This window comes from Ailuropoda melanoleuca, chromosome 16 (genome assembly GCF_002007445.2).
Source record: "Ailuropoda melanoleuca isolate Jingjing chromosome 16, ASM200744v2, whole genome shotgun sequence".
Taxonomy (NCBI): domain Eukaryota; kingdom Metazoa; phylum Chordata; class Mammalia; order Carnivora; family Ursidae; genus Ailuropoda; species Ailuropoda melanoleuca.
In genome coordinates this window covers 79,907,543-79,935,499 of record NC_048233.1, presented here as the reverse complement: position 1 = coordinate 79,935,499, position 27,957 = coordinate 79,907,543, and the positions used below count along the sequence as shown (strand labels likewise).

General features: G+C 46.5%; 2 protein-coding genes, 1 long non-coding RNA gene and 1 pseudogene across 18 annotated transcripts in view; 1 reads left to right on the top strand and 3 right to left on the bottom strand.

The window, feature by feature from the left end:
• STX3 (syntaxin 3) overlaps window positions 1–1,840 on the bottom strand; it is a 42,923-nt gene extending 41,083 nt beyond the window's left edge. For both annotated transcript variants that reach the window (XM_011237699.3, XM_011237700.3), the window contains exon 1: window positions 1,708–1,840. In XM_011237699.3, the coding sequence (XP_011236001.1) occupies window positions 1,708–1,737 (30 nt within the window). In that variant the 5' untranslated portion in view covers window positions 1,738–1,840. The remainder of the gene's footprint in view (window positions 1–1,707) is intronic.
• Window positions 1,554–8,005, top strand: LOC105242246. 5 transcript variants are annotated; one of them, XR_002144680.2, is made up of 4 exons: window positions 1,554–1,763; window positions 3,011–3,202; window positions 5,497–5,633; window positions 7,788–8,005. It is a non-coding gene; the product is annotated as an uncharacterized LOC105242246 (long non-coding RNA). The 5 variants fall into 5 exon arrangements; XR_002144681.2 differs by having other exon boundaries at window positions 1,640–1,778; XR_004621376.1 differs by lacking the exon at window positions 1,554–1,763 and adding an exon at window positions 2,104–2,257.
• A 1,262-nt stretch (window positions 8,006–9,267) lies between these two features.
• LOC105242248 (olfactory receptor 10V1) overlaps window positions 9,268–27,957 on the bottom strand; it is a 79,820-nt gene continuing 61,130 nt past the window's right edge. For 9 of the 11 annotated variants that reach the window (XM_034645805.1, XM_034645800.1, XM_034645802.1 and 6 more), the window contains one exon: window positions 9,268–12,573. In XM_034645805.1, coding sequence (XP_034501696.1) covers window positions 11,593–12,573 — 981 coding nt within the window. In that variant the 3' untranslated portion in view covers window positions 9,268–11,592. Of the gene's footprint in view, window positions 12,574–18,709; window positions 22,173–27,957 lie in introns of those variants that run through there. The other 2 variants (XM_034645808.1, XM_034645807.1) reach the window with 2 other exon arrangements.
• Window positions 22,931–27,829, bottom strand: LOC100483797 (annotated as a pseudogene).

The window sequence follows — 27,957 nt, the reverse complement described above, 5'->3', positions numbered from 1 at the left end:
CTTGCTGTTAGGTTCTGCACTGTTTTAGGACTGGGCGTGCTGGCTGATAGAGGAAAAGCTTCAAACCCACGCTCCTTTTTCCTTACTGCCTCCCCAAACAGCATGCCTCAGGAAGAGTTCAGTGGAGAGCGCCAGGAGCCCGGTTCCTCGCCGGGTTGCGCCCTGCCCAGCTCCAGGACACCCCTCCTACCCAAGCTGAGCTCTACTTGCCTCTTGTATAAAAATAGGGCCAATAAAATCTGCCCTGTCAGTGACCAGGATGTCATGAGGCTCAGATGACAAAGAGCGAGGTGAAGGCAGGGAGGCTCTCTCCTGCTCTCTGCAGCTGTGCCTTTGCTTCTCCCGTCCCCACCACCCTCACCTCTTCTGCAGCGCAAGGACCCAGAACAGGCAGAACGGACGGGAGGGGCATGAAGGTCTCACCAGAGACAAGGGAAGAGAAAGGAAAACCGGTGCAATGTCATCCCAGCCATCCCTCACGCTTGTACAAGGCCCGCATTTTTCCAAAGAGTTTTGCCAGCTATCAGCATAATATTTACCATCTATTAATTTACCATCTATTAATCCTACCCATGCTCTGCACCTTACAAGAAGGGCTCTGCATGCTCTCTCGCTTTCAGTCCTCATAAGCACACACCTTACAGATGACAACACTAGGCTCAGAGTAAGCAGTATAGCCAGGAGGCAAGCCCAGTTCTACCCATGCCTGTGCTCCCCAAACTTGAATGTGGTCTTGCATCACCTGGGGAGATTCGTGAGTAATCAGACTGATTTTGTAGGTCCAGGCGGGGGCCTAGGCTTCGTTCTCCTAATAAGCTCCCAGGCAGACGGACTGCTTCCTATCTATCAAAGGCTAGATTTAAAATTCCATCAAGACAGAGCCTGGGTCACCCAATCCCCAGGGCTTAGCACAGGACCCGCCCCATAGAATGTACTCAGTAATTATTTGTTGAATGAGTCAATGATTCAAAAACCCACGCTTTAACAATTCTCTGTATCAAGTCCCATTATGTCATTTGATATCATAACAAATCTCTCAAGTATGATCACCCTCGCTGGACAGATAAGGAAACAGACGCTCAGAAGAGTAAGTAGCCTGAGGTTTTAAGCTTTTGTGCAGTAGGACAGGAGGCGGTCTTCCTTCGGATCTTTTGCCCAGCTGTCCCGAGGATGAGGGAGAAATTAATAATTATAGACCTCGGAATGGCTGGGAGCCGGGCCCATCCTGGCACGTGACCAGCTCACAGCTCAGGAGGTCACCCAGGAACTCTGAGCTGCTCCTGGGGGAGGGGCAGCCCGACTCGACGCCCGTCAAAGGGAGACATGGAGGGTAGGAGGCTGATCCTGGGCATAGTGCCAGGCAGCAGGTGGAAGTGACCTCTGACCTCACAGAGAACCCCCGCTGGGCTCAGGCAGCCCCCACCCGCGGACCCCAGCTCTGGAGTGACACTGCCCGGCTTGGGGGGAGGGGCGGGGGGAGAGACAAAGGCATCCACGGAAATCGCAGCCCAGGGATGAATCACCGGCACATGACCCCGAAGAGGAGGGGAGGGGGGTGCGGAAGGGGCGCGGATGCGGCTGGAGTTCGGGGAGCTCAGGCCTCGCGCGGGGACCCCCTCTAGCCCCGATGTGGGGAGCAAAGGGAAGGCCCTCTCCCTCGCAGCTGCAGCCCCCGACCCGCCAGCTCCCGGGTGCGGCGGGACTCACGGCCTTCAGCTGCTCCAACCGGTCCTTCATCCTGCTGCCCAGGCGCCCGGAGGCAGGTGAGCGCGTCCCAGGTGAGCGCGTCCCAGGTGAGCGGCCGGAAGTGGCGGCCGGCCGGGCCGGGGCGAAGGAGCTGGAGCCGCAGGCCGAGGCGGGCGGCGGCCGCGGGCTAGGAGGAGCGTCCGAGGCCACGGGAGGCTCCGCCGCGCCGCCCCCTCCGGCCCCGCCGGCGCCGAGCGCTCCAAATCCGGCTCCCCAGCCGGCGCCGGCGCGCAGCGCAGATCCGCCCGGCGGGCCCGCCCCTCACCTGGGCCGCGCCCCGCGCTCCTCCTTAAAGGGCCCGAGCCGGTCACCGCCCCCACAGCTCCCGCTACCGGCGCTGCGGGCCCCTCGGGGGCGGGGAAGTCCGGGGGAGGGCCGGGCCCGCGGGCCCAAGGGAAGGCCCCCGCTTTCCGCCCGACCGCCGTTCACCGGCTGCATCGGACTGTGCCGGGCCCAGCCCCACACCGTCCCGCGAACGGAGAACTCTGGCGATGCGCTTTGCGCCTAGCAGGTGGGAGGGAGAGCCAGGCGTGCCGCCGGGAAGAAGAGCGCTCCGAGTGACGGAGTTGGCCGTCCGGGGGCGTGTTCCTAGAGGAAATAACTGGGAATGCGACGGAACGGGGCAGGTGCGGGCGAAGAATTTGGGTTTGACACTGTTGGCACTCGGGACTCCTCCGAGAAATGGAAGCAGTCCAGTGTTGGAGTCAGCACCTGCTCCTAAGAATGTGTACAACTTTGGGGAAGTCGCCGTTTCTCCGGGGGACTCCGTTTAAGCGTGCATAAGTTAGAGTAAATACCCACCTCGGTGTGCCGTGAGGCCCGGGTGACAAGGGANAGAGTAAATACCCACCTCGGTGTGCCGTGAGGCCCGGGTGACAAGGGAAGAATGACTGGTCGCACCGCATAGCGCAGGGTGGGAAGATGGAGATGTGTGTATCTCTGTTTGGAAAGCTGAAGCCCTCTCAGTTCTGCAAGGGGTAGGTTCCCAGGTGGGAGGTGTCCCAGAAGTGGCAAGGTGGGCGGGTTTTCCGCGTTGACCCCTCCCCCTACACTCCACCCCACCCTCTCTTCCCTCTTCCCCATTCGTCTTCCTCCTTGGGAACCAATGAGCTATCCAGTGCGGGGCGGCTCTCAGGAAGTGGGACAGGCAGTCCGAAGACTGAATTCTCAAGTCAGGGAAAGAATGTGCTCTATGTATTCAGGTTAAAAGGTTGTAAATATTTTCGTAATTCTAACAGAACTTTGCCCTCTTTTGCGATCTTAGTGCTTGCTCCATGCTGACGTCATCGCTCCCATAAAGATAGGTCTGTAAGCGGTCGGGTGGATGAACTCTATGATTCTCAGCCCGGATCCTCCCTGTAAGCTACACTTCCTTCCACCCCGGGCGTTCCCTTGGTGGGTTCCCGACTTTGGGAAGAGTAGGCTTCTGCGCCCCCTGGTGTCATAAGTGAAAAAGGTGAGTAAGTCAGAAACCGAATCCCACCTTCCCTTAAATTTTTATTAGTGGGAATGGATAGCTAGGTCCCGCGCCTTAGGAAAAGAGAGTCTCCTGAGGGAAACAGAGATGTGAACAACCCTTTACATTAAAGTCTAGAAAGGGCCATAGGAGTCTGGAATAAGGATCGAGGATGGCCATCACCTTCTGCCTGAACGCTTGCAAAGATACATTCAAGGCCTCCTCGTTAAAGCTAATTGTTTTTGAAAAGATACAATCGGGCGCCTGGGTGGCTCAGGGTCCTGGGATCGAGGCTCCCTGCTCGACGGGGAGTCGGCTTCTCCCTCTGCCTCTCTCCAGCCCCCCCCCCCGCTTGTGCGCTCTCTCTCTCTCTCATTCACTCACTCTCTCAAATAAAAATCTTTTTTTAAAAAAAAGATAAAATCATGACTCTCAGACAACTATAAAATGAACACACATCAAAGATTTCATTTGACTCATTAATTAATGAGGGAACCATTAAGGTGTCAAAAAACTGTTTAGAGAAGGACCCAAAGAACACACACAGGCAATCAGGAATGCCGAAATGGGTATGTTAAACGCAAAACTGGCTTCTGGGGGTGGGAGGAGATCAATGGCACCTGCATCAGAAAGATTTCATTTGCATCTCTATGGACAAGAATTATTTGTATTACCAGCAGTTTTCTACACTTTACAGAATTGTAAAGTAGTTACAAGACCATAGGAGGCACAGATCAATAATAAAAGCAAATAACCCAGAAAGGCCTAGCATGCCATCTGACACTTAGTAATCTTTTTAAATTTTTTTTCCATTTTCATTATTTCACAATTTTTCCAGACACCCTAAAGGAAGCATCTTCCTGGTTGGCGAGTTCCAACTATTGTTTGTTTGTTTGTTTGTTGCTATACAAAACAGAAATTTCCCCTGGACCTTCCACCACTATTTCTTGCTCCTTGCCTTTATCCAAACATTTAAGAAATGTAATCTGTCCTTTCCGTGAAGGGAGCATTGCTATGGGGCTGTAGAATGATTGCTGACACATAGCTGGGAGGCCTGGGTTCTAGGCAGAGTTTCTGCCACACGACAGCTGTCACTTCACATCACACAACCTAGTTTCTCATTTGCGACATAGGGGGCTGGTCGAAACTAGTGGTTCCCAACCTTTTCAAGATCAAGAACATCCTATTGTCTTTGTTTTCATTCATGGATCTCTTATTTCAAAAGATTCTGTATCCTCATCAAAATATATTTACTGAGTAATCAGAAATTTGGATTCCTCGAACTCAGATGCAGAGACCAGATTGGTCAGTGCCAGAGGGAGGGGTGCAAAATGGATGAAGGAGGCCGAAAGGTACAAACTGCGAGTTATAAGTCCCGGGGATGTAATATACAGCATGGCGACTAGAGTTAACAAGAAGGTTTTGTGCATTTGAAAGTCGCTAAGACCGTAGATCTTAAAAGCTCTTGAGACCCCTGGGTGGCTCAGTCTTTAAGCCTTCGGCTCAGGTCATGATCCCAGGGTCCTGGGATCGAGCCCCACATCGAGCCCCGCATCGGGCTCCTTGCTCATTGGGGAGCCTGCTTCTCCCTCTGCTTGCTGCACCCCCTGCTTGTACTCTCTCTCACTCTCTCTGATAAATAAATAAAATCTCTACAAGAAAAAAAGTTCTCATCACAGGAAAAAAATGGTAACTATGTGAGGGGACAGATGTTAACTAAATTTATTTTGCACTATNTGCACCCCCTGCTTGTACTCTCTCTCACTCTCTCTGATAAATAAATAAAATCTCTACAAGAAAAAAAGTTCTTATCACAGGAAAAAAATGGTAACTATGTGAGGGGACAGATGTTAACTAAACTTATTTTGCACTATATAGATAGATAGATAGATAGATAGATAAATCATTATGCTGTACACCTTAAACTAACACCATGTCATATGTTAATTATATCTCAATAAAACTAGGAAACCAAAAAGTCATTTGATTTCCTACAAGATGTTTCCATGAAGAAAAAATATAATAACCTCTTGGCTAGCCTATGGGACCATAACAGAAATGACTGTATGATTTCTCTTAAAACTTTTTGAATATTAAAAATACTGTAAAGAGCCCTCTTAAGTGCAGTCAGAGTCCAGGAACCCAGGAGAGGACACTTCGGCAGACATCTTTCATTACGGCGTTCCATTTGAAGGCAGTTACGGACTTCAAGCCTTCTTTAAAATTCGTGTTAGGCATGAACCCTATTTTGTTCGTTTTCTATAAGCGTATTAATATTTGCTCCTCCCTGACAGGCAATTCCACCTGCTAGTTGTATACAAGGAACTGGAAAAAGTCAAGTTAACTGGAATACAGGACCTGGGCAAGGGGAGTCCAGGGGCTGGTGAAGAAGACTCTGATATTGAGCCCAAGGGGACTCTAGGGTCTCCAGGTAGGTGGACAAGGACTTAAGGTTCCAGGCTCAGTAAGAGCCCCTTCTCTCTGATGTATTTTTGTTTTTCTGCCCCACGGTGGAACTTGGTTTCCCATCTACTCTGTCCTGGTGCGGCTGTTTCCCCATTAAACATAGTCCAGATCACGTGTGCATTTTGGCTATATAGAATTCAGCCAACACTTAATTTCACTTTTACAAACAAACCAAAGAGAGGATCCTGGCATTTGGGAGCTCTACTTCCTTCTCTCTCCTCCCTCTGAGCCTACTTCTTTTCCCGTTGGAGAGAAGGACTGAGTCTTACCCCATCTAGACCTCGAGAGCCTGCCGCAGAACAGGCGAGACCACTTTCTGGCTGTTGCACCTCGAAGTATGGTGTGAGTAGAAAGAGATGAGGGGAACTAGAGAATTTAAGGGGAAGGTCCTTTCTGTTCCCCAGAGCACCCTTTCCCCAGCACGGGAGGGATGGAGAATAAACACTGACCTGTGGTTTTCTCCCCCTTATCGTTTGTACTGCTTAGATACTGCTGCATAACAAATTAGCCTTAACCTAGCAGCTGGAAACAGCAAACCTTTATTATCCTCTGGCTTCTGTGATTCGGGAATCCCCGTGTAGCTGAGCTGGGTGCCTCTGTCTCATGAACTCTCACAGACTCCAGAGACCGTGTGTCGGCTGGGGCAACAGTCTCATTGATGGCTTGACTGGGGAAGGTCTGCTTCCAAGCTCACCCTGTGGTTGGCAGGGTTCAGTACCTCAAGGGCTGTTGGCCAGAGGCTTCCCTCCGATTCCTTGCCATATAGGCCTCTCCATAGGGCAGTGCACAACATGGCAGCTGGTTTCCATCAGAGCAGGAAGGTAAGAGACAGAGAGAGAGATGGAAGCCAAGGTGTATTTGTAACCTCATCTCAGGTGTGCCATCACTTGTGCTATATTCTGTTCACTAGAGGATACTCACTGGCTACAGCCCACACTCAAGGGTAAGAGGATTACTCAGGAGAAGGAAGGCCAGGAGCCATCTCTTAGCTGCCCAGTACATAGGTCAAATCCCAAATTAATGCCAGAGTTATGCTCTTCACCTTCTAGAGTTCTCTTCTCCCCCATATCCGTCTTAGACAACTCTGATACATTCTCCAGGCCTCAGAGTAAATGTTTCACCCTCTAGGAGTGACTTAAGTGTCCCCCAGACGTGTCTGCCTCACACACCTTCTGTAAACTCTGTGAGGACAGCAGCCTTGTCTCTTCTCTTCACCAACGTGGCCCCAGACCCAGGCATAGGGCCAAAAATCTATGAGGAACTCAGTTAATGTTCACCAAATTTAATAAAGGAATCTTCCCCTAAGACAGCTCGATTACGTCTTTCCTCTGATTGAAACTCCTCAGTGGCTTCTCGTTACAAAGAGGAGGGAGTCCATACTCTTAGAATGGCATTCAGGCCCTTGCCCCATCTGGCCCCGGCCCCACGCACTGTCACTCCATGACACACACAGCCCCATCGTCAGCCTCACCAAATGCCCACCTCTTCTCGGAGCCAGATGTGCCCAGGATTTCCCACCTACCTCTGCCTGCTAGTCCCCTTTTCCATTTCATGTCTGGCAGACCCCTGCTCCTCCTTCAAGACCGAACCCTCTGGTTCGTTCACTCGGGCGGCCCCTAGGCCCTGCTGCCTGCCTGCCCCCAATAGAACGTGTTCAGAACTCTTTTTAAAGCCCACCCTGTGTTGTCTTGTCCCTAGCTGCTTACCCGTCTTTCTCCCTGGCTAGACCATGAACAGCTTAAGAGCAGCAAACCAATATATTCACCTTCCAGGGCTATTATGAAGTAAGTGGAATGCAAATATTTGGAGAATAAACCAAGGAATGGTTAGCTACTAACACTCTCTCTCTCTCTCTCTTCCTGGGAATCCTCCTTGAGGAAGAAAGACGACCCTTCCTGGATCTTACCTCTTAAAACGAAATGCAATTGCACCTCCATGTGTTTTGGAGAATGAGCTCTGTGTCATTGAATTCAGTTTAAAATAACAGGTTTTATTTACAAAGGTATCTTTTTTTTTTTAAGTAGGAGCCCAACATGGGGCTTGAACTCATGACCCTAGAAATAAACCCATATACCAGTGGTCAACTGATTTTTTTTGTTTTGTTTTTGTTTTTTTGCAGTAGGCTCCAGGCCCAGTGTGGAGCCCATTGCAGGCCTTGAACTCACAACCCTGAGACCGAGACCTGAGCTGAGATCAAGCGGGATGCTTAACCACTGACCCACCCAGGCACGTCTTACAAAGAAGTCTTAGACCATGTTGTTCAGATGTTTTCCTAGCATGAACCTCCAGATGCCATACACCTGTGCCTTTGGCTTGACAATTAAATAACCTGAACCTTATACATTTCTTTTTATGTTTATATAAACTCCTCAATCCCTGGGGCCTTAAAAGAAGCCTCACCCAGAGGAGCCTGTGGTTACTAGGGCTGCAAAAGACATGTTTGTTTTTTCCAACATCTTTGAAACACCTGCCAAGAGGAACAGATAAACACAGCATAGGGAAAGGCAAGGGAGTCACTATGGCCTTAAATGTTTATAACAAAAAATAAGCTGTCTCGTATATTTCTCCATGTGGATATTATTTTTTTAAGCAGGTTCCATGCCCACTGTGGGGCTTGAACTCACAACCCCGAGATCGAGAGCTGCGTGCTTCACCGACTGAGCCAACACAGGCACCCCTCCGTTTGGATATTAAACTAACAATGCTGAATCTTTTACTGTACTTTTACAGTTTTTCTGTGCCCCCCCAAGATGTCACAATAATTTGAGGAAATAGAGTAGATATTATTGCCCCTGTTTTATTATGAAATTAAGTACAGAAAAATGGAGGGATCTCCCCAAGTTCCCGTAGTACAGTGATAGCTTGCTGGGAGAGGTAGTTTTGCTCCCTGGCCTTTGAAACCACACCATCCACACCAGATCCCACGTTCTGCCAATCCTGGCTGTGTGACCTTGAGCACGTTACTTATATTCCCCGTATCTCAGTTTCCTTATCTGTAAGCAGAGATAACAATAGCATCTGTCCCCTGGGTTTTCGTGAGGATAAATGGGCAATCACTAATTCTCTTATGTAATCACTTGAGAAGAAGCCTACTAACCCATGATAACGACACTGTTTTTCTCCAGGAGCAGGGGGCATTGAAAAGTCCCTGGACTATTTCAGTCACTAGTGAAACCCCCCTCTTGGTAGCCAGTCAGCCTCGACAGTTTCAACAGGGTGAGTTTAGTGGTGATAGAGTTTAGTGGTGATAGGGTTCAGAAAATGTAAGAGAAACGCATCCTTCAGTCTGTAGTCTGACTGCGCATTTGCAGTGAACCACTGGTTGGGTTTGATCAGCACCATATTCTTCACACTTGTTTGACCATAGAAAGTTCATTTCTCCCAAACACCAATTACTCAACAAGACTCGCGTCATGCAGATAACACTGACCTAATTACGGGAAGAGCAGCAAGTGTCCATAAGTGAACCAAAGAAGATCCTTTGCGGTTCTTGTCTTTCTCTTTTCTTTTTCAAGATTTATTTATTCATTTGACACACACAGAGAGAAGGGGGGAGACAGAGCACAAGCATGGGGAGCAGAGGCAGAGGGAGAAGCAGCTGAGCAGGGAGCCCAATGTGGGGCTCCGTGCCGGGACCCTGGGATCATGACCCCAGCTGAAGGCAGACGCTTAGCCAAGTGAGCCACCTAGGCGCCCCCATTCTTGTCTTTCAGAGGAAGACAGGAACATTTCAGTTTCGTGTACTACAAATCCTAGTCATTGTTTCTGCCTCCTAAACCCGTGATACATTTTCAGGAAAAGAAAAGAAACAAGAAAAGAAACAAATGTAGCAGACATGTTACACTTTTCCACATAAGGAAACAGAGGCACAAAGAGCTCATTCTTCCGCCCTTACAATTCCCCCCTCAGAAATGCCCTTCCTGGGCACCTGGGTGGCTCAGTCAGTTAAGGGTCATGAGGTCAAGACCCGGGTCAGGCTCAGCCGAGTCTGCCTGCCCTCCACCGTCCCTGCCCTCCACCGTCCCCTGCCCTCCACCGTCCCCCCACCACGGCGCACACTCTCTCTCAAATAAATAAATAAAATCTTTAAAAAAAAAAAAAAAAAGAAAGAAAAGAAAGAAAGAAAAAGAGAAAGAAAGAAATGCCCTTCCTGCTGGTCTTTGCACACAGAGAGACCTGGACGCTTCCATGGTGCAGCTCAAACACCCCTCCCCCATCACACTTGCCCTGATTCCTCTAGAAGCACACAGCATTGTATCAGTTGCCTGTGGGCTGTCCTGGTTTGTGTCCTTAAACACTGCGAGACTTCACTTCCTTCCAGCCTGGAGCTGCCTCATACTTCCCTTTCCACTTCCTGCTCCCCCTACCGCAGGTGAGTACCTAGTACATAGCAGAGGTCAATAAAGAGTTGTGTACTGTCTTCTCATATGTTGTTGAATGAATAAATCACTCATAATTTTTTTACTTTTATTTAAGTAGGCTCCACACCCAGTGTGGGGCTCGCACTCACAACCTGAGATCAGGAGGTGTGCACTCCACTGACGGAGCCCCCCAGCACCCCAACACATCACTCACTAATCAACGGGTAGAGGAATAAACGAGCTTCCCTCACCCTATGAAAAGACAGCAAACTATGTTCTGATGCATGACCCCGAGACAGGGACCATCCCTAAACCATTACCCCCCTGCTCATAGCACATGCGAGTCCTTTCCCCTCATGGTGTCCAGCCAGTGTTTATCTCCACAGAACGAGCTTTCCTCAACCGGAATCCAGATTTGAACCCACATTACCCCTCTCCTACCCAGAGAGGCTCAATTAAAAAAGCAATCTTTCCATATGTACACGTCGTGTCTTTGTCCGTCTGGGCTGCCCTTACGAAGTACCATAGACTGGGCGGCTTTGTAAACAACAGAAATTTATTCCTCACCCTTCTGGAGGCTGGAAGTCAGAGGTAAGGGTTGGGTAAGGAACCTCTTCCAGGTCACAGGCTTCTTGTAGCCTCACATGGTGGAAGGGGCCAGGGAGCTCTGTGGGGTCTCTTCTATGAAGGCACTAACCCCGTTCTTGAGGGCTCCATCCTCGTGACCTAATTCCCTCCCAAAGCCCCACCTTCTGATACTGTCCGGTTGGGGATTAGGATTTCAACAGATGAACCTGGTGGGGGGGGGGGGGACACGAATATTCAGACTTTAGCAGCTAGGGACAGAGAGAAATGCAAGACGTGAGTGACTGTGTGTGTGTGTGTGTGTGTGTGCATGTGTATCTGACACAGAAAAGACACAATGGGGAGGAGACCCGACGGGCACGGGGAGAGTGAGTGAGATGCAGACTCACAACTAATAGAGTCAGAGATTGTGATGGAGACAGATTAGCTCCCGGTATAAAGGTAAGAAAAAGGAACCACAACTCCAGTGCTTTGCCTATCACCGTTCCCAGGAAGAAGAGTGTAGGATGAAAGAGAATTTGAAAGGGTCTAAGCTCAGCATTTGTACCCCAGGAATCAGCAGAGAGTGGTTGCAATGGTCCCGGTTCAATGTGCATTTTTTTCTTGGCTCTGCCCATGTGCCGACACGTGAGCCCGCTAAGAGCCTGAGAACTGGACACGGACCCTACACGTGATGGTGAGGATAAGCAAGGACCACATTCACTGCCGCATCTCCCTTTAAAATCACAAAGTATTTTCACTTTGGGCCTCAAAACTACCCCAGATTGAAGTCTGGTGGGCATTTTCATCCCCATTTTAGAGATGAAGAATCCGAGGCTGAGAAAAGAAAAATGACTTTTCAAAAATAATATAACCAGGAAGAAGTAACAGTGTAAATCCCATGGCCTCTTAGCTCCCACCTCCTCATTCTTCAGGAAGCACGCTCCTTTGTTTCTCCCCAGCGGGGTCAGAGAGGAACATCCAGAGTGTTCGCTGTGTTTAGGAAAACAGGAACCTGATCGCTGTTCTCGTCAAAGCATCCTTAAGCTCTCTGTTTCTCATGCTGTAGACCAAGGGGTTCAGCACAGGGGTGATGAAGGTGTAAACCACAGACACTCCCTGGCCCCTGTCTGGAGAGTAGCTGGAGCTGGGGCACAGGTAGATGAGGCTCCCACATCCGTACTGCAGCACGACCACAGTCAGGTGCGAGGAGCAGGTGGAGAAGGCCTTGTGCCTCCCCTCCGCCGAGCGGATCTGCAGGATGGTGGCCCCGATGAAGACATAGGAGAGAGTGATCAGCAGGAAGGGGACGGTGAGGACCGTGACGCTGACCACAAACAGAGTGGCCTCATGGACCCAGGTGTCTGCACAGGCCAGTCTCATGACAGGGAGTACATCACAATAGAATAGGCTGATTTCTTTGCTGCTACAGAAGGGGAGCTGGAAGATGAGCACAGTCAGCGGCATGGCCAAGATGAACCCCAGCACCAGAGACCCCAGCACCAGCCGGACGCACAACTTCCAGTTCATCACGAGGGTGTAACGCAAAGGGTGACAAATGGCCACAAACCTGTCATAGGCCATGACAGCTAGTAGAATGCAGTCGGCGCTGCCCAGGAAGATGAAGAAGAACATCTGGGTACCACAGCCAGGCAGGGAGACGAGGGCTCTCTCTGGGGACAGCACGCTGGCCAGAGTCAGAGGGGCAATGGTGGAAGAGTAGCAGATCTCCAGGACCGCCAAGTTGGCCAAGAAAAAGTACATGGGGGTGTGCAGGGAACGGCTGATCCAGATGATGAGAGAGATGGAGACATTGCCGCTGATGCTGACCAGGTACATGATCAGGAAGGCCACGAAAATCAGCACCTGCACCCCAGGGAGTTTGGAGAAGGGGCGGAAGTGGAAGTGAATCATCCCGGTTTGATTTGCAGTCTCCATGTGTTCAGTGCATTGGGCCTGTTGATGGCACCGTGCTGCCCCCTGAGGATAGATTAACGTCAGGACACAGAGCTCGTGCTGGGTGAGCCATTCAGCTCTTGGCCTCACCCTTCCGAGAGCTCCTAACCCCCAAACATCTTTACCTCCAGGCTAACCTCCACACCTGGGGCGCCTGGTGGTGCACACAGTCCGTTACACGTCTGACTCTTGGTTTCGGCTCAGGTCCTGATCTCAGGGTCGTGGGATGGAGCCCACGTCAGACTCCATGCCCAGTGCAGAGTCTGCTTGAGATTCTCTCTCCCTCTGTCCCTCCCACTCGTGCTCTCTCTCTCGTTCTCAAATAAATAAATCTAAAAGAAAGAAAGAAAGAAAGAAAGAAAGAAAGAAAGAAAGAAAGAAAGAAAGAAAGAAAGAAAGANGTTCTCAAATAAATAAATCTAGAAAGAAAGAAAGAAAGAAAGAAAGAAAGAAAGAAAGAAAGAAAGAAAGAAAAAAAAAATTCTGCAGCTCGCTTCTAAATCAGTCTTTTGTTGTACATTGCATCGTATTAAGAAGTTAAGCCATGTGTAAGTGTACAATTCAGGGGTATTAAATACATGCACAATGTTGTGTAACTATCACCTCTATCCATAACCAAAACTTTTTTATCATCCCCAATAAAGACTGCGTATCCACTAAACAATGACTCACCATAGGTCCTCCTCCAAGCCTCTAGTTGCCTCCATTCTAATTTCTGTCTGAGTTTGCCTGCTCTAGGTACCTTCACACAAGTGGTATCATGCAATATTTGTCCTTCTGTGCCTGGTTCATTTCACTAAGCATAATGTTTTCAAGGTCCGTCCATGTGGGAGCATATATCAAATTTCCTTTATGTTTTATGGCTGAGTAGTAGCCCATTGTGTGTACGTACCACATTTTGTTTATCCGTTCATCTGGTCATGGACACTTGGATTGTTTCCACCTTCTGTCTCTTGTAACTAATGCTGCCATGAATGTGGGTGTATAAGTATCTGTTTGCATCAGCACCGATATCTTAAGTCACAGAAAACCATACCCAGACCACAAATCTCTCTACTCCCTAATCCCTTGCCTAGTTCTCAAGAGCATAGCCTCTGGGATTGGACCATCTAGGTTCTTTTTTTTCTTTTACGATTTTTTTTAAATTTATTTATTTGACAGAGAGGGACAACCAGCGAGAGAGGGAACACAAGCAGGGGGAGTAGGAGAGGAAGAAGCAGGCTCCCAGTGGGGCGGGGAGTCTGATGTGGGACTCCATCCCAGGACCCTGGGATCATGACCCGAGTCGAAGGCAGACACTTAACGACTGAGCCACCCAGGTGCCCCTGGACCATCTAGGTTCTAATCCCTGATCTGCCATTGACCAAGAGTATGACCTAGAGCAACTCATTGAAGCTTTCTGCTTCAATTTCTCTATCTATAAAAATAACAATAGGACAAAACTCTTAAGACTGTTGTGAGGAGTAAATGTGTCTGGCCCCTAGTAAACTCTCCATGACTGTTAGCAATAATCATTAATATTTCTCTTCTTCCACCTCTTCAAGACCACCTCGATGCTTCCAGTTGCCCCAGATAAGCCTCCTTTGGGCTTTACTCCCATCCCCAACAACCAAGACCTATGGTTCATTTCTTCCATTAGTCTTTTGTCAATATTGCCACTATGCTTGGCTCCTTGACCTTTTGTCAACCCTGCTACCTTCTCGAATATCCAATATACCTATTCCAGACTGAGCAGGACTAAAGATTACAAAATCCTGCCGACGGGGGCCACAACAAAGGAGCATTACCAATCCCAGCACTGACCGCAGTCCTCTAAAGAGCTCCTCCTTCTGGTCCCCACCAAGACTAGTGCAAATTTCCCTGGTCTCTTCAAGTCTTCCCTTCTGCCACCTCCTTCCTCACTAACTGTAGCTGACCCAGCCTCCAACCGCACAGAAAGAAATAACAAAAGCTACTTGGAGGCAGTTCATCACCATCCTCACTAGCGCCGGACCTACAACATAGGACCTATAACATATCCATAACACAGTCCCGCAATCTTACATCACCCTCCAATGCCTCCCTGTCTCCTTCCCATTATGACCATTCCCTACTCCTTCTTTAGCACAGGCAATCCAGTTTCCATCTTACTCCTTGAAACCGCTCTCAAAAAGGTCACCAATGACTTCCAAATCATTGAATCCAACAGCTACTTTTGACTTGATCTGCATCGCATTTGAAACTGTCAGATACTCCCTACTCTTTGAAATTCCTCACCCGTAGCCTCTATAACGCTATTCTACCCAGACTCTCTTCCTACCTCTCTGGACACTTTCCCATCTTTTTTCACTTTTCCATTTCTGTCACTTTCAGAGACTGCTTTTCCTCTTAGTAATTTGCCAAAGGAAGGTGCTGTTGTTATTCTAGGTCTGCTCTCCAGATCCACTCTCCACCCTGCTCTGCCCCATGCAAGGCTAGTCACTAGGGACTATATTAGCCAGTCTCCCTCGCTCTGTGGTTTCTGGTTGAATTTGGCCAATGAGAGGTACTGGCAGGAGAATGAAGAGTAGCATAAAAAGCATTAGGGTACTGGGGCGCCTGGGTGGCTCAGTCATTAAGCATCTGCCTTTGGCTCAGGGCGGGATCCCAGGGTCCTGGGATCGAGCCCTGCATCGGGCTCCCTGCTCTGCTGGGAGCTTGCTTCTTCCTCTCCCACTCGCCCTGCTTGTGTTCCCTCTCGCTGTGTCTCTCTCTGTCAAATAAATAAATAAAATCTTTAAAAAAAAAAAAAGCACTACAGTACTTATCCTCCCCCCACACACACACACCATACCACATCTCTTGCAGAAACAAAAACTGACACTTTGCCTTTCTTCCAATGATGAAGCAATTCATGATACCACAGTAAGAAGGGGGAGGGGACCACATTGCATCCTGGGTTAAAACAAAACAAGATCACCCTGGCTGGTCTATGGATGCCCCAAAGAATGTATTTTTATTGTTTTTGCTATGCTGATGTCTGAAGATGTGTCATGACCTTTGAAAATATGATAATCATGTAAGAATGTTATTTTCTACCATAAACAGAATAAAACAACCTTAGTAGTCTTGCTGATTTGCAGTTTTATCCTTTGACTATTTGTTGGGTTTTTGTGTCTGACAAGCCAGTCTTTTTAAAGTCTAACACCCTGCATGCTTTGCAAGCAAAGTGTTTTCCCTTCCTAAATGCATCTGCCCCTGTGGGGTCATCTGTTTGGCACAGCCTTACGTAGGGTAGGAGGGCTAGGAGATGGCTGGAATCATGGTAGGAAAAAGTTCATCAGTTTCTGAGAGTCTTGTTCCTTGAAATTTTTAAATCCTTCTCTGGGAGCAAGAGTAGGAGCACACACTTGCCTGCCTCTCTCTCTCTGCAGAGTGAGTGAGGATAGTCAGCACATCCTCAACCCCAAATATTTGATCTCCGTGAATTAAACACTAAGGGGGCAACTATTATTGTAACCAGGGATCTCACCATTCCTGAACAGTGTGTTTGCTTCTGTGTTCACTTGTGTATTTCTGTCCCCTCTGTGGACTGTAAGCTCCATGAGGGCAGGACGATTGGGTCCCATTCTTCATTAATGCCCAAGACAGAGCACAGTGCCAGGCACGATGTAATTCTGTATTGACATGAACACTGGAGATTTACTGAGGCCCTATCAGTGCCAATGACAGTACTTTTAAAGTAGAAATAATAATCTTCATTTTAGCACTCTGATACTAAGCATATCCTTTCTGGAGAGATAATCAGCCGTTTTTGTTTTTTTTTTTAAGATCTATTTATTTATTTTAGAAAGAGAGAGTTGGGGGGGATGCAGAGGCAGAGGGAGGGAGAGAGAGAATCCTCAAGCACACTCCCCACTGAGCACAGAGGCTACAAGGAGCTCAGTTCCAGGGCTGAGATCATGACCTGAGCCAAAATCGAGAGCGGGCAGCTCAACCGACCGAGCCACCCAGGCACCCCAAAGATAATCAGCTGTTTTCAAGAAGTGATTAAAGATGTCATATGCATTGGGGCGCCTAGGTGGCTCAGTCAGTTAAGCATCTGACTCTTGATTTTGGCTCAGGTCATGACCCCAGTCTTGCGAGATTGAGCCCCAGCCATTGGGCTCTGTGCTGGGCATGGAACCTGCTTAAGATTCTTTCTCCCCGGGGCGCCTGGGTGGCACAGTGGTTGAGCGTCTGCCTTCGGCTCAGGGCGTGATCCCGGCGTTCTGGGATCGAGCCCCACATCAGGCTCTTCTGCTATGAGCCTGCTTCTTCCTCTCCCACTCCCCCTGCTTGTGTTCCCTCTCTCGCTTGGCTGTCTCTATCTCTGTCGAATAAATAAATAAAATCTTTAAAAAAAAAAAAAAAAGATTCTTTCTCCCCTCTCCTTCTGCCCCTACCTCCCCCCCCCAAAAAAATGATGTCATATGCTCTGAATCAGTACTCCCAACACTGAAGGATCTACCCTAAGGAAGCAGCCTGGAATATGGAGCCAAACTCACAAAGATGTGTATGGTGTGCCTTAATAATTCTTTATAAGGAAACAAAACAAGTGCTTAACAAAAAGTAACATTTCAGTCACTTGGGGTATATTCATATGATGAACTATTTATTATATTGCCATTAAAATTGTTATAATTAAGAGGTTTAATAAAGTAAGAAAATGCTTATAATATGATGTTAAATGAAGAAAACAAAGAGGCAAAACTGAATGCATAGCCCGAACCAGTTATGTTACCAGCATCAAGGGCAACAGTAAACTCTATAGTTTTTAACAGAGAAATGGGTGATTACTGTTTTCTTTTCTTTTTCTTTTTTCTTATGATATGTTATTCACCATACAGTTTTCTTCATGCTTTTCTCCACTTTTTGAATTTTCTTCCAAAAATGTGTTTATTTTTTTGGTTATAAAAATTTGATTGATTTTCAGAATTCTCATTTGAGAAGCAAGGAAATTGAAGTTATATAACAGCCAGTCATTGTTGGAACCAGGATGAACATCCAGATATGGCCACAAAGTCTGCACACTTACCAATGATAAAGACCAAGATTGTGCTAAATCTAGGTATTTGTTTATATGTTTGTTAATTTCCAGACATGTCACATTCTTGACTTGGGCTGAGTTTATTGTTGTGTTCCTTCGCTCTTTTTCCTCTTTTCCTTCTTTCCTTCCCCTCTTTATTTTTCTTTATCCTCATCTCTTCTTTTTTTAAAAGATTTTATTTATTTACTCTAATGAGAGAGAGAGTGTGCAGAGGAGTGGGGGGAGGAGCAGAGAGAGTGAGAGAGAATCTCCAGCAGACTGTCTGCTGATGCAAAGCCTGACGTGGGTCTCCATCTTTCGACCCCAGAGACCGCAACCCTAGCTGAAACCAAGACTCAGATGCTCAACCGACTGAGCCATCCCAGCGCCCCTATCTTCATCTCTTCTTAAAGCCAACCCTTTAGATTTAGCTCCTCATTCCAGCCCATCAAGATCTTACAGAGAATTGCAATTCTTTGTTCCAACAAGTAATCAATTTCTCTCCCATTGTCATCTACAAATTTAATGAACATGTTTCTCAAAGCTCTAACTGGTCTAATGCCCAGTGATAGCTATATGAGATCAGATATTGAAGCCACATGCCCCAAGCAATATCCCTCAATATCACCCAATATCCCTCAAAATTTTCTTCAGAACATCAATAGGTTTTCAAAGAAGTTTTAAAGAAAGGCTCTCTGTGTAGAATGTCTTAAAAACTACAGTGAATTCCACTGCAATACACAATCACATTGATTACAGAAGGGATGTTCAACATTCCTTAGATAAGGAATTCTAATTCTCATTCCTTAGACTCACCTGAATTCACAACACATTCCCCACACCCTTCCCCAGACACACACATTTCTCTCTAATGGACACATATACGTCATCCTACTTGACTATTAATTCATGTTTCCCTTTTTGGCTTAGCTGCAAGGAAGCCCAAAACTAAGTTTTATATTCATCTGCTTATCATTCCTCAACTCCAGTAACTCCGTATCCGTTTCACTCTTACCTTTAATATTGTGCAAGTGGCTGATCTTACTGTAGCTAGGGTGTTATTAGAAGGCACTCTATTTTTAGGAGCATTGAAAGCTAAATAAATATATTATACAAACAAAAAATTATTCTTGCCTTTTGTGTCTTCATCCAAGGTATTGACTGGTGAATGAGAAATCTCTCCACTCTCCACTCCCAAGTTTGCTCCTCCTCTGGGGTCCTCTTAATGGTATAAAAATGACAATCCTGTGAGCTTGGTTGTAGTTAAAAGTTCTCTTTCATTGTCCGCTTTCTTCTGCCTTTGCTGATGGATAATTCCTTGCTACTTGAAGGTTGAATCAGGGAATTCTAGCTCTCTCCTTACCCAGGAAATAAAAACCCTCAATAATGTTGCATCTTCCTTGGTGAGTCTCTTCTGTGGTAGCAGTGCTGCTTCCAAAGACTTGGCGAACATTCATGGAGAGAGTCCTTCCTCTTCCATGAAACCTGGGCGTACTCCTCTACCTTCTTCCCTCCTAGGGTGTAATTAACAGCACTGTTCGTGCATTTGCTTGTTCAACAAGTATTTATCGAGCATCTCCTATCAACTAGGCACTGAGTATGTAACTCAGAAACTGAGATTACACTATATTATTTGGGTATCCCAACAAAGCATGTACCCCTCCAACAAGGAGGCTGGATAACTCTTCCTCACCACTCTCAGGCAACCTAGGAAATTGGTCACACTTCAAGAGAGAGGCCGACTTATTCTCTCACCCTCAGCAGGGGACTGTCTGTTTTGAAGATTTGTTTGTTGTTAGAATTTTTGGCATAAACAGTGTCACTTCATTTGCTCCAGGAGATGGCACAAATGTTCCAACTCATTTGTAATTCCACCCCAGGAATCCCCTCACAGGACTGGGGAATCCCAAGGTCAGTAACGTTCATTGGTCCATTCCCCAGGATCTAGACCACACAACAACTCAATCAGCCTGGTCTTCCTTTACTCTCCTTACCTTCTGCCTGGAGAGCCAGGCAACCACATGCTTCCCTGCGGCTAAACAAAGCCACAGTGGAATCCTCTTCTCAACAATCTCAGGAATCATGGAGACCGACTCTCCGAGAAACCCCCCAGCACTGAGGGGAGCACACATCCAGACACTGTTAATCCTTCCCTGCTGTGTCTTCTCAAGGGAAAAGGGGTCTTGCAGAGACAGAATTCTGGGTTCTCTCTTAGCTCTCAGTTCTTCTCATCTCATTTCTGGGGAATTCCCTGCCAGCTTTGGTTCAATAAAGCCCCAAGAGGCTAGCTTAGCTCTTAACTTGACCATCCCCTGTAGGTCAATGTTTCAACACAAATAGGAATTGTTTGGAGACTTGATATTCTAAACTGGTTTAATTGCTACTAGACTTTGCCATATTCTAATTATTGCTTAATTTTTAGTCTCCAAGTTTGAAAGAGCTTAAAAGATATGCAGTTTTAATTTATCCACATAGAGATTCATTTTGTGCACCTAGACAAATTCTAGGAATCCTTCAGAACTCAGCCAAGTGCCACCTGTTAAACGAAGCCATATTCTGATATACACCCCTTCCCTTACCCACCTCCAAAAAAGGAAGAAATCACTCCCTGCTCCATGCTCTGTGGTGGCTTTGTCCCCACCCGAGCTACAGCATCTAACACTCTGTACTGTGTTTATTATATTACTTGTCATTCCATCCCTACCACATAGGTCCTCAGTGGGAGCGACTAATTCAAGTAGGTATTGCATCACATGGCATAGTGTGGGGCACAACCCTGAGATCATGACCTGAGCTGAAACCAAGAGTCAGACACTTAGCTGACTGAGCCACCCAGGCGACCCCTAAGTTGTTTTATACCAACAGTTGATAGTGGTCCTGGTTAAGGCTTTTATAAAATGTAGGAAAAACATTTCCCAAACTCCAGGCATTAACAAATAGTCTTCATGATTTACGTTTTGTCTGAGTTTCTGGTATGAATTACTTAATGTTTTTCTCGACTTATATTCAACTTACTTTTTGCTACATACCAACATGTATTATACCAGTTCTACTTTGTAATCTCTCATTTTTAAGTAAATACAAACAACGCTGGTTAAATGCTGGTTCATGTGTCACCTAAAACTTTCCTTTCGAGAACCAGTAACTCTGAAAACCCCGTGAACATTGTTAAAATGAAGGCCTGCAGGGGTGTGTATGCGTGAGAGAGAGAGAGAACTTGGCAGGAGGTTGTCAAAGCAATCTAGAAAGACAAATGCAAAACAATTGCTGAAACACAATCACCAGCCATTCGAAAGTCTCACGGTATCTATACTGACCTGGAACGTGTTTCAGAAAGGAGAAGTGATCAGGTGGCCCCTCAGAGAAGGGCCAACAGAACTGTTTGCTCTAGAGCAGAAGGTGAGAGCTGCGGCCCACAAGCTACCAACAGGCAGTGGGTGGCCTTCAGGTGGCTGTGCTCACGGTTTCATTGCCTTGTGGAAAGCCCCAGAATGCCACGCAGTGGACCAGCTGCCATGCTTGAGTTGGGACTCCATTTCTTTGGAGTCCAGAACTCTTTCCACTGTAGCCAGAGCCACAGATGTCTCCGAGGGACGTCGCGGGCAATGTGGCAGTAGTTCATTCATGATTTCTCTCAATTCCATTCCTCTCTCTCTTTCCAATTCTTCTGTCTATTTTTCTCTTATTTTTTCTGGCAACCCTAACAATGGTTTTTCTCTTTGCCAAATTTAATGTGTTTGTGCCTTATAGGTGTTAAATGGATACCATCTTTAAGAAGCTACGGAGAGAAAAATCCACTGACTCCTTAGCAAATAGCACCAGCCTTATCAGCCTTGAGTCACCTTCTTACCCTTCTTCTAGAATCAGACTCCAGGGAGTTTGGAAAAGTGAGCGCATCCAAGAAGGCCATGAAGTGATGTCTATGACCAATGTATCTCTTTCCCCTGATGGTCTCTTCACATTCCCCAGTGATTCACTGAGTGCGTCCAGCTGATCCCAACTTTCAATCCAGTTCTCCCACAGGCAACCACAAACCACAGTAGGCATAGTTGGCAAATGTGTCTGTATGGTACGAGGGGGTCAGCGAATCTTGCTGTTGACAGAGAAGCCCTTGACCTTCATCTTGACCTACATCTCACTTCTTAGGAAGAGCAACCAGAGAGATGCTGTTGCAAACACTGCATGGCCCTAAAGATCGTTTTCCTTGCTAAAAGCCTTTAAAGATCAGGACTGGTGAGATCTGAATTTCACTACAGACAAATCATGAAGTCATTTGGCTTTCACTATTCTTTCTTGAAAGTTTTTAGTGTCTAGGTCAAACTTACCTGAGTAACAATCAAATTTTAAAATATACATACAAGCATTTATATCCAGGAACATTCATGAGTGAATGAATGGGTTGCATTTTTCAATTTGCTCGTGTGTTTTACTTTACAGCCCGGCTTCTGCTACAACAGACTCATTTCATTCAGAGCTGAGGCACCATTCTGTCTGGTATCTCTTCCCTAAATATCCACTGTTGGTCACACAACCATTTCCCTAAGAGTGTTCACGGAAGATTATTTTGATCAGGTTAAGTTAATTGGGTGAGGAAGGAAGGAAGGGAGGGAGGGAGGGAGGGAGGAAGGAAGGAAGAGAAAGAAAGAAAGAAAGAAAGAAAGAAAGAAAGAAAGAAAGAAAGAAAGAGAAAGAAAGAAAGAAAGAAAGAAAAGGAAGGGAAGGAAGAGTGATCAGTGTTTAGGGAAACCCAAACCCTACAAAGACTGTTCTATGATAGAACATCCCAGATAATGTGATTGTGAATCTTCAAGAGGAAAGTAAAATATGCACTTTTCCCACGCTTAATTGTCCAGGACATTTTTTCCCATGCCATCTGAGGGATGTGGGCCTTTAAAAGTGACCACCATTTTGGGAAATGCTGGTTTATTCTAGAAAAGAAGATGATACCATTTCTCATGGCAACTCTTGCTCTCAGTAGCGTTTGAGAATCCTAAGATCTTGGTGCTATTGGAACTTGGCACATTTGCCCTCTTAGCACGCAGTCATCTAAATAATTCAAATAAATTTTAGGAAAACCAAGAAATGGATTTTGTTTCTAAGGAGCAATAGAATCCAAATGAGACCCAGGTTGTCTGCTGCAGTTCGCAAAGTACGTTCATAGCCAGAACCTCACTGATGATCCTTTCAACAGGCCTTCCAAGCAGGCTGACTTTGCAGATGAAGACACTGCCTTCACTGACAGAACACAGACACGCAGAAAGAGAGGAAGAGTTAGGAATTTAAAACAATTCCTGAAATTTAAGTGTCTTCCCCTTTGGCTTCTAGTCTTGTATAAGTTTCATCCAATTTTTTTTGTTATGTAGGAAAAACTGTTTGATCAGGAATATCCAGAAAGAGTCAATGTGCTCTGAACCGCCAGAGCCTTATAATTTCTTTTTTTAGAGCATCCTTAAACAACTCATTTCTCATGCTGTAGACCAAGGGGTTCAGCACAGGGGTGATGAAGGTGTAAACTGCAGACACTCCCTGGCCCCTGTCTGGAGAGTACCTGGAGCTGGGGCACGGGTAGATGAGGCTCCTACATCCGTACTGCAGCACGACCACAGTCAGGTGTGAGGAGCAGGCGGAGAAGGCCTTGTGCCTCCCCTCCGCCGGGCAGATCTGCAGGATGGCGGCCATGATGAAGACACAGGAGACAGTGATCAGCAGGAAGGGGACGGTGAGGATGATAACGTTGACCATATAATTTGTGATAAGTTTCATTTATATTTCATTTTAACATTATAATACCTTACTGGTCAATGTTTAGTGCTTCAACTCTACAATCCCTTGAGGTGGGTTGACTTGTGCAAGTTTGCACCGCTGGTTAGTGGCTGATCTGGGATTTTAAACCAAGACTTCTGATGTCCTAACTCAATCTGTTCCGTCAATTTTCATGAACAACAAGAAGAAGATTTGGGGGTCCACATGGGCCCACCTAGGGCTGAGTTACAGCCTGCCTGATATTTTTAGTTAAAAAAAGGAATGTTTTCTTAAATAACTACCTTCTATAAACTAGGTAGGCTGTAGAGCCATGGCTTAGTTAGTTCTGGCTATTAGAACAATGTGCCAGATCCTGGATGGCTTCTAAACAACAGAAATGTATTTCTAACAGTCCTGGAGGCTGGAGTCTGAGATCATAGTGCCACACGGTTGGGTGAGGGCCCTCTTCCACGCTCTTGTTATGTCCTCACATGGTGGAAGAGGCTAGGGAGTTTTGTGGGATTTCTATTAGAAGGACACTAATACCGTTCATGAGTGCTCCACTCTCATGACCTAATTACCTCCAAAAAGTGCCACTTCCAAATACCATCACATCAGGGATTAGATTCAATATATAAATTTTGAGGGGACGCAAACATTCAGCGCATACTAGGCCACTTCCTTTGCATAGCTAATGCCACTGGGAGTCATTCCAGTAGGTTCAGACCAATGAGTAAATAAAATCAAATTAGAATATAATGACATTATTTTGTGCTCTTCAAATCTAATTCCATTGGAATACCGTTATGAAATTGGAGCATGCTGACAGAGGTGTAATGAAAGACAAGAAAATCAATCATGTCTAAATCTTGTGTAGTAAGCACATAACTTCTTAGCTCATTATTAATGCAGAATATAGGTATCCCAACTCTTGGATAAAAACAATAACTAGGGTCTTTCTCTTCTCCGATTCCTATCCAGATCCTGGTTGAGTAAAATCGTGTTTGTGGAGTACTTCCTGAAAGACATGCTGGCCAATCAGGCTCTAATAGTTTAGATTTATTCCCTAAAATCAAGTTAGAAAATTTGAGAGGTAGATCCTTTTTTGACTATAATCATCCCTCCTAGAACTGTTTTAAGTGACTTGAACATGTCACACCATCAGCTTACATGGGGAATTAACCCTAGAAAATTCATGTCATACTTACTTATGTTATGGTGGTTAAGGTCACAGGCTCCGAAGTCAGACTGTGACAGCACTTACTAGCTGTGTGATCTTGGGGAAATTACTTAAGTTCTCTGAGCCTCAGTTCTTTATGTGTAAAATATGGATAATAATGGTACCTATCTCATAAGATGTTGTGGAAATCAAGTGAGCCAATGTGTACTAAGCACCTAAACAATGTCTGGCACATTATTCAGTGCTCAATAGATGATAGCTAGTGTTATTATTGTAATTGCTGGCATGTTGTTAGATATGCAATATTCTCCTTTGAAAAACTGTGGGAAAAGATTCTTTTACATCTGAGATTTAACCCAAAAAAGTGTTAGATTTCTCCATAATTCTACTATATATTATTATATGAACTCCGAATTCTCCAACTGAGTTGTATTTTATTCTTTTCCTCAGACACTAGAAATCTCAGATACCTGTAGGAGACCATTATATAGACTGCAGAGAGCACATGGTTTGGATTTCTGCATAGAATTTTACTACTATATTCTCTATAATCCCACCTAAATTTTTCCTTTACCCCCATCTTCTTGCCTATGTGTTTTTAACATTTGTATCGAAGCATTTTTAAGCTGCTTCACACATTTTGTGGAAGCTATTGGAAACAATAAATTAAAAGTAGAGAAGTAATATATTAATTCCAACAAACACCATTGCTGTCAATAAATATCTGTTGAGTCTTCACACAAGCACAGCTAAAAATACTTGGATGCCCCAGGAATTCTTGCCATCAGGATTCCATATTCCCCCTCTTTCTCACATGTAACACAATCAGATATGGAAGGGTCTGGTTTTAATCACCAAGTGCACTTGAAACATCAAGAGAGAATGGGATTCTTTCTTTTTCTCTGATCAAGGAAGAGGTCTTGGAAATACCTTTCCCTACTCTCAATCCTCCATCTAGTCTCCACCACCAATGTCCCTAACAGCCCTGCTCATTGCCTACGATAGCTTGGGGTTCCCCTGTGATGGACCCATCTGCTGCAATGAGAAGCCGCTGACCCTACTGCTTTGGGAAGGGCTGATTGGACCAGCAGGAAGGCAGAACTTGGACAATTTAGTAAAAGCCCTTCAAGAACAAGTGACAGAGGACTTAAATAACGATCGTGGCTTCTTCTGTATTTTCCTATTATATTTTCACACATCCATATTCCCACTGGACCGTCCATCCAACCCCCTTAAGGTAGGAAGACTGTTGTTATCACCATCCTCTCTTTTATGTAGAGGCAAGGTTAGGACTCAAGTTTGTGGCTGAACCTTAAGGCTAAGTACCCAGCACTTACCAGAAAACACGAAGAAAGAATAAGCCATTTCTTCTACCTGAGGGGCCTTGTAGACTTATAAAGGCAATGCCAAAACACATGAAACTTAGTTACATAAAAAGAAGTGTGATTTAGTGAAAAGGGAAAGATCGCTGTCAGAGAAGTGGCCGGACAGACTTTATTAAGGAGATGGGTCTTGAGCAGGCAAAGAGAAAGGTCAAAAGGCATTCGAGTAAGTGAATCCATTGGGCCTGCGTACCATCAGGGATGTAGGCTCTTAAAACAGGTAACAGGACAGCATCCGTTGTATCAATGGCTACTGTGTCTCTATGTGTCCTTTTCCTCACTGACACTCCTGTCCAGTCCTTATTCTAAGCCGTATGGTGAGAGAGGACGCTGGCTAAGTGGGCAGGGCCAATCCAGGGCTTCCTCACCGGAATCCACTAAAAAGCAGAGGAATTCACACTGATGAGCATTTCACAGGCTGAGGCAGCCATGGAGACAGTTATCTCTCCACTCCTTCCTGTTTGCTTTGGAGCTTCCTGTCCTTCAGATCATGCCCCTACTCCTGGTTTGGGAGTGTTTATTCTAGGAAGGTTTCCTGAACGTTCTTGCCATAAGTCTCCTTACTGCCTCAGTCACCTCTTGATTCCTTATGCTATAGATCAAGGGGTTTAGCACTGGTGAAAAAAAGGTGTAGACAACAGACACTGCCCAGCCCTCTTCTGGAGAGTAGCTGGAGCTGGGGCGAAGGTAGATAAGGGTGCAACTCCCATACTGCAGGAGAACCATGATGAGGTGGGAGGAACAGGTGGAGAAAGCCCGGCGCTTGCCCTCAGCTGAATTCATCCTCAGGATGGCGGCCACGATGCAGCCATAGGAAAGACAGATAAGGAGGAAGGGGATTGCCACGGCGGCCACACCGAGGACATAGAGAGCAGTCTTGTGCACATGCATGTCTGCACAGGCCAAGCGCGTGACTGCAGGCATGTCACAGAAGAAGTGGTAGATTTCGTTGGGGCCGCAGAATGGAAGGTGGCAGATCAGAATGGTCAAAGGCAGCGACAACAGGAATCCCAGCCCCAAAGAACCTGACGTCATCTGCCCACAGAGCTGCTGACTCATGATGAGGCTGTAATGCAGTGGAGGACAGGTGGCCGCATAGCTGTCGTAGGCCATGACGGCAAGCAAGACACCGTCAGACCCTCCAAGAAGGATGAAGAAGAGCATCTGGGCCCCACAGGTAGGGAGAGAGATAAGCATCTGCCCCCATGGAAAAGATGCTAGCCAGAGTCAGGGGAGCGATGTTGGTAGAGTAACCAACCTCCAGCATGGCCAGGACAAAGAGGAAGTCCATCGGGGTATGGAGAGGGATCTCACCAGATGGTGAGCCCAATGCTCATGTTCCCAACAAGACTTCCTAAGTACAAAAGCAAGAGGGCCACAAATATGAGGGGAACCACCGCTGGGTCTGTTGAGAAGGGCTGAAAGTGGAAGTAGACCCCTCCAGTCTGGTTTTCCTCTTCCATTAGAGCTGGTACAAGGAAAGAAGTCAAGGAAAAGTGACTCTCCGTGTCCTTGAGCCCGGAACCGGCCCAGCCACATTAAAAACACTGTCTACAATCCCTGAGTATTTATCCTCATTGCTTCCTTCTAAGTCCAGTTAATGTTATCTCGCCTGGCCACTGCTTACTCTACTAGCTGTGTGACCTTGGAGAAGTTACAGACTTCAGCACTCTCCTTTCAAACGCAGGGAGAGCCTCACACCCACCTCCGAGGTGTGGTGAAAATTAAATGAGATCCTGTGCCTGAAAGTGCCAAGCCTGATACACCCAGTAGGTTCTCAATGGGGTTTCCTATTTTCCTATTTCCATTCTTTCCTTGATTTTCATTCTTTTATATATATATATATATATGCAAATATTTCTGATCATTCACATGCCTCTTCAGTACTCTGATTATCCAGTTACCACAACAACATCTTAAAAATACATATTTGGGGCACCTGGGTAGCTCAGTCGGTTAAGCGTCTGCCTTCAGCTCAGGTCATGATCCCAGAGTCCTGGGATCGAGCCCTGCATCAGGCTGCCTGATCAGCGGGGAGTCTGCTTCTCCCTCTCCCTTTGCTGCTCCCCCTGCTTGTG